Source organism: Asparagus officinalis, chromosome 9 (assembly GCF_001876935.1).
Source record: "Asparagus officinalis chromosome 9, Aspof.V1, whole genome shotgun sequence".
NCBI classification, from domain to species: Eukaryota; Viridiplantae; Streptophyta; class Magnoliopsida; order Asparagales; family Asparagaceae; genus Asparagus; species Asparagus officinalis.
The window spans coordinates 11,120,519-11,126,750 of record NC_033802.1 but is presented as its reverse complement, the minus strand read 5'-3'; the positions used below and the strand labels follow the sequence as shown (position 1 = coordinate 11,126,750).

The 6,232-nt window shown below is 33.7% G+C and overlaps 1 protein-coding gene across 1 annotated transcript; it reads right to left on the bottom strand.

Moving 5' to 3' along the window:
* LOC109824568 (polygalacturonase-like) lies at positions 272 to 5,397 on the bottom strand. The gene is made up of 4 exons (XM_020391196.1): positions 4,991 to 5,397; positions 2,033 to 2,322; positions 1,186 to 1,414; positions 272 to 621 (listed from the first exon to the last, which is right to left on the bottom strand). The coding sequence occupies exons 1-4, from the start codon at positions 5,348 to 5,350 to the stop codon at positions 403 to 405; spliced, it is 1,098 nt and encodes a 365-aa protein (XP_020246785.1). The 5' UTR covers positions 5,351 to 5,397; the 3' UTR covers positions 272 to 402.

Below are 6,232 nucleotides of genomic sequence, written 5' to 3'. Positions count from 1 at the left end.
ATTTTTTAGAACCCCTAAGTCAAATCTATACATTCAAGGACTATATCATCATCATTTAATTTATGTCAGAACCCATATGCAACAGAATTAAGTACTGCTTAAAAATCTTACTAATATCTGTCTCTGCCAATATTAAGTCAAACAATGTTTAAGATCTGCCAGAATTGATATCATACATACAGAACTTAAAAGACCATTAACTGGACAGACCAATTACATCTGATTCTTCATTAATATAATGAATGCACAGAACTGCAAAATGTTTATTATCATAAGCGAAAATGGAGAACAACCAGCTTAATAACCAAAGAAATCCTTAAAATATCATTCTTTGGGAGTATTAAGCCATCACATTTTACATCATACATAAATATCCTCAGAACTTAGTAGAATGTACATAGTTTAGAGGCAGCTTGGTGGGATTACAGAGCCGGAACTCCTCCCCCCTGCATTTCTACAAAAAGATTCTGCCTTTATTTTTCCATACGTCAGCTTTATGTTCTTTAATCCAATTCCAGTGCATGGATTTTTCTTGCTACAATCAAATGTCATTGCTACTTTTGACGCTGATGAGCCTTTGATGTTGCTGAATGATACATCGCTGATCTTAATGCCCGAATGCTGATTAACATAGAAACAACATAAAATTGTATTAGGTCGGCGCTTGACAACACTTACAAACACCAAGGTTTATACATTCAGGAGGAAGAAAAGAATCTAGTATATGGCCAATTATGTCTGTATTCAGTTCTGTATCATTTTCCAAGCATATGTGGATATCCAACACAGTGTGACAGATAAACTATTTGAGGTATTTTCAAACATATATGAATACGTAAAATATATTTGAATGCATATACACTTACGTATTAGCCAACATATTACATCAAAAACTAATCATTGTATCTGTCATTTTCACATAGAAAATACTTAGTCCTATTAATATCTGCTCAGCTTTAGTCTGACTACTTATATCCAGTATTTGGCTAATACTCATATCGGTCCAATACATATTTGTTTATCAATTACCAGATATCCACCTCTGTATTTAAAAAAAATTCAAACCTCGGATCCCTATCTACTAACAAATAAAAATGTGGTAATTAAACCAAGATCCGATCTGACTATACATAAAGAGTATATAAAACAAGCTATCTTATAAATATAAAATTCTCATTATTTTACCTGATTTGGGCAATTAATCTTGCTAGGGCAATAATTCTGATCGATGATAATAGGATTACGAACGTTATACATGACTGAATGCTGAAAAGTGACTCCCTTCACAAAACCTGTACTCGGCTTCCCCCATGTTTTGATCCTGAGCCCATTTTGTGTGCCACTGAACACGACGGATTTCACCGTTATGTTCTGAACACCCTCCTCTTTTCTAACGTCTCCCAAGCTCCCAATGCTGCAACCAAGAATGAACGAGTGCGACTTCTGCTTAGTTTGATAAGTTCAATTTATAAAAAAAAAAGCCTCTCATTTATGATCATTAATGAAACTGTTTTCTTCTAGTCCCGATTCTATCTCATTTTCATATTTGCATTTTATATTAGGCCCAAAAACCTTCATATTTGTAATTTACTGCGCAAGTTATTATCAATAACACCCTCATATTTGTATACATAAAAAAATCCATTACATTGTTTAAAATAGAACTCCCATTTCGAGGATTTAGGGATGTATTTACAAATATGAAATCCAGGACCTAATATAAAATTAAGATGGAATGAAGAATCTAAAATGAAAAGAGGGAAAAAAACAATTATTAACGGTTTATGTTAGGATTGAAAACGCCCGTTAAGAAGATGGACTTGGCTGATCTACTTAAGCCTAATTGATTCAAAATGATCTATCTAACTATCATCTTACTCCTTTCTCAATATAGAACTAAATCTCACTGCATGTTTTTTTTTTTTTTTTTTGTTCCTAAACCGAACTCTCACTTAACTGAATGGATGTGAGATGCTCTCTACAATTTCCTTAACAGCAGGTTTCTTGAAAAAAAAGAGTGGTGAAATCTCACCTAATGCCATGTCCAGGTCCACAGTAAACATGATCAATCCACACATTTTTCACTCCAGCCTTCATTGCAATACAGTCATCACCAGTCTTTATGACTGTTCCTGTGATTGAGACACCAGAGGAGCTTTGGATGTGGAACCCATCAGTATTTGGGCTCTCTTTTGGTGCAATAAGCCAACTGTTTCTGATACTGATCTCACTGCTTGATTGGATTGATATGTGGAATAGTTTGCTGTTGACTGACGTTAGGCCGCTGATCACCACGTTCTTTGAACTGGCTATGGTCAATGACTGCATGAGAATGGAAAGGTTAGGTTATAAGGGGTAAATATGAGGGTTAATTATAGAGAAACACCCCATGAACTTTTCATCTGTTTTTTTCAGAGTTGATGATACTAATATGGAGATTAATTAATGACAAATTTTCAAGTAAGATTTAGTGCAATAAAATAGTTCATGGGGGTTATGTGCAACTCTCTAAAAGTTCATGAGGGTTTAATGTCATAAAAAAGTGGATCGGGGTTTACCGTAACGCCTCAAAGTTCATGGGGTTTTCTATAATTAATCCTAAAAAATAATATGGGTAGATTTTACAAAACTGAGAGGTTTTGCAATAAATGCTCCTAAACTTTTTGTAAATTAGAGAAAATCTTCTTGAACTTTCAAAATTATACTAATTCCGACTAAATAGAAGGTGTTAGTGGGGATAGAGTAGAATGTCTAATTTACCTATTCTGACCTGACAAGGATAGTATACAAGCAAGATAAGGGTAAAATGTCTAAAACTTACTCCACACGGAGCACGTGATAAGTTTAAGTTAAAGCCATGAGCCATGATAGTTAGATGCAGTGGCGGAGTCAGAATTTTTTTCTTGGAGGGGCCTAAAGTACAATCACTGTACTATATATTAATAAAAAAGCGATCAAAGATGATAATATTTATAAAATTTCATGTGTTAATTGCGAACAGACCTGCTTCTACAGTATCACCAAATTACAAATAGACTTATTGTAGTTCTATACTTCTATTTGTTGTGAATAGAGCTCTTAAGTGAAACTTTTTTCTATTAAAATCCTTAAAAAGGTTCGAGAAGGCGAATTGACTTATTGTTCTATTGGTGAGGATAGACCTCCAACTGCTAACTTTTTTTTACTTTTAAAAGAGTAAAAAAAAAGTTCACTAAAGTGGTGTGTTTGCACTTGGGCCAACACTGTATGGGGTCTATTCGCAATAGGGTGATTCTGCAAGGAGTCTATTCGCAATTTATCCAATTTTCATATATGTAAGTACCTGAAAGAAGAACCCAAACAAAAGTTTTTACAAATAAATGTTTTTTTCATGAATACTTAAATCATTTCAACATATACACCCATCATGGAATCAACATGCTTCAAGCTTATAAAATTTTTATTTTAAATGTGTCAATTGTAGTTAGTTTTTCCATAATCACAAACTACATCTTATAGACTTTTTGAAGACCTTTTAAATTGAGTGACAATATATTATAAATTATACCGTTACACTTAGTTCATACAATAAAAGTAAAAAAATAAAGCAATTTTAGCTATCACATTTATAAATAGTTGCTTACATGAACATAGAAAGCTTATTTCACATATCTACTTGCTAATGTAAAATTTTATTAAATTGGAAGAACTCTATTTCACAATTTCATCACAAGCCGTACACCCATATGAAAATATAACTCTCGTTTCACAATTCTACTGCTAAACTCAAAATTATGTGTAAATTAAAGCCTCATTTTCTTATTCTATTCGAAATACAAAGAAAAACACATATGAAGTGTGTGTTTTACTCAAATCCATCGATTTTGATCTTAGTTTGGTAGATTTTGATTAGTTTGGTAGATTTTAATTAGTTTGGTAATTACATATCTTGATTAACCACTATGCAATGATGGTTACCAGTTTAGGTGGTTAATATAACAAATGAACTAATTTTAAATATTCCAGAGATTTGAAGAACTAATTTCAGGTATGCGAGATTTCGGGGACTAATTTCAAATATGAAAGATTTGAAGGATTAATTTCAAATGTTAAAGGTGTGAGGGACTAATATGGGAAAAGCTGGTGCATGTGTAAAATTTATTCGGCAAAACTGGGGCTCCGCGCCTTCGCTAATGGATGAAACAACTTCAAAGGTGTTTCTTTCTTTGATTTACAAAATTTTTCTTGGGTGGTTTTCATAAATCATCTAGAATTCAGGGGGTTTCCTAAATTTTGCGCACACAAATATATAGTAGATATAGATTTAGGTTACTTTGGAGATTGAATTGTAGAAACTGGCAAGTTCTGATGAAGGACATAAAGTTATGTCCTTCATTGGATTTAGTTGAAGAAACATGGTTTGGGTTATAATAAAAAAATTCTTAAATAGATGGTTTGTAGTTAAGGCTCAACAAAAGCAATGACAATTTATTTTAGCTAGATCATAGCACTATATTTATTATAAAGAGCGAAGTCCCAGCTGGGATATGCTGTGGAACATGTTTAATTATTTATTTACCTGGTGCAAGTGGATTAGGTTCCTTATCTAGGTGTCTTTTTTTTTACTTTGTAATAATTGACTAATTTAAAATGTAGACCAGAAGGTTTTAAAAAAATATAGACGTTAATAGCAACTATATATATTTAACAAACTTATAATTAAGCATTCATATTAACAGCATTTAGTACTAATCTTTAGCAAAGAGATGATTAATATGTCTAAGAATTGACTCATTGTGACTAACAGAAAAAGGTAAATGAGGGTCCATGCTACTCCATCCCCCTATCTAGAGTTGATGCTAGTATATATCCAAAATATATGGTCCTATATTGATGATTTAGTTTACCAAATAAAATTAAGAAGAAGTTATAATTTAACTTGTAATCACACCAAATAATTAATACACTAATTAAGTTTACGAATAGAGTAGTACTGCAAAAGTGAACGTACTATGGCTCCAATAGGGCAACTCCTCCTAGCCATCTTGCAAGCCCACAAACTCTTCCCCCTCCCGTCGATTGTCCCTCCAAAGATCCCCACATTATCCACGTTCTTAAGATACAACCACTTCAGTGAAGAATCATAGCCGTACTTGGCCACGATCGTCCCTTTGATCAAAATCCTTATAGCAGGACTCTTGCACGGACCCAAGAACGAAGCTTGGCTCACTAAGAAAGTCCCCTTCGGAACGTAAATGATGGAAGGGCTTCTTGAGCTGCAGGCTTTCGCCCATGCTGTCAAGAACGCCTTGGCTGAGTCAGTTCGGCCGTCGGGTTTCGCACCGAAGCGCGTCACGTCGTAGGCTGCCATTGATAGGGTTGAGGAGAGGATGAGAGGGAGGAGGAGGAGGAAAGTGTTGGGGTTTGCCATTGGAATATATGCTGGAGTACTGTGTTTGAGTTGGTGAGGAGAAGATGAAGAGGGTTCGTGGTGTATTTATAGGATATATAAGTGAAGGTGATTGAATGCCAATACTACTGATAGAAAACCAATGAGATGAATGTACAGTTAATTGCAACTTGCTGGCTCTCATTGTAAATGAAGTGTTCGAGTAAAAATTATAATCCTTAAAATTTAGCATATATAACTTCAGAGGTTTGGTGTGGTGAAAGCGATATTTACCATTTTCGAATCTTGTTGATCATGAATCTAAAGGTGGTTTGAAAAACATACTGTTGCAAGCCCATATTTTGACTTGTGAAAGTATAGGCTCACATGGAGTATAAAATTATAATGCCAACTCTCATCATAATTTCAGAGGTTAATTTAGTGCATTAAAGAGTATTTAAAGTAAAAACAAGGAACTTGTTATTATGGCTTTTATTTTGCAGACGACTAGAATTAGAAAACTCCAAGCAAGTAAATTTCCTTATTCTCAGTCCTCCAGCCTTTTGTATTGTCCGCACTGTAAATGTTAATTACTTTTTTTTTCCTTTTAATAAACTACATGTTGAAGCATCTGTTCAAGCATTTTCTTAAAAAAATTGTGAAGACTTTGCTTATCACTTATGTTATCAGTTATGGCTATATATCACTAGGTTAACTTATAAAGCAACCATGTGAGGCATGTTAGCATGCAATTAATGCATAGATTCCATCTCGTACATACATTGTACTTGAGTAAATCAAACATCTCTGATTTGTTTACTAAGTTGCAACTTGGATTTATTATTAAGCGGTTACTGATCGATT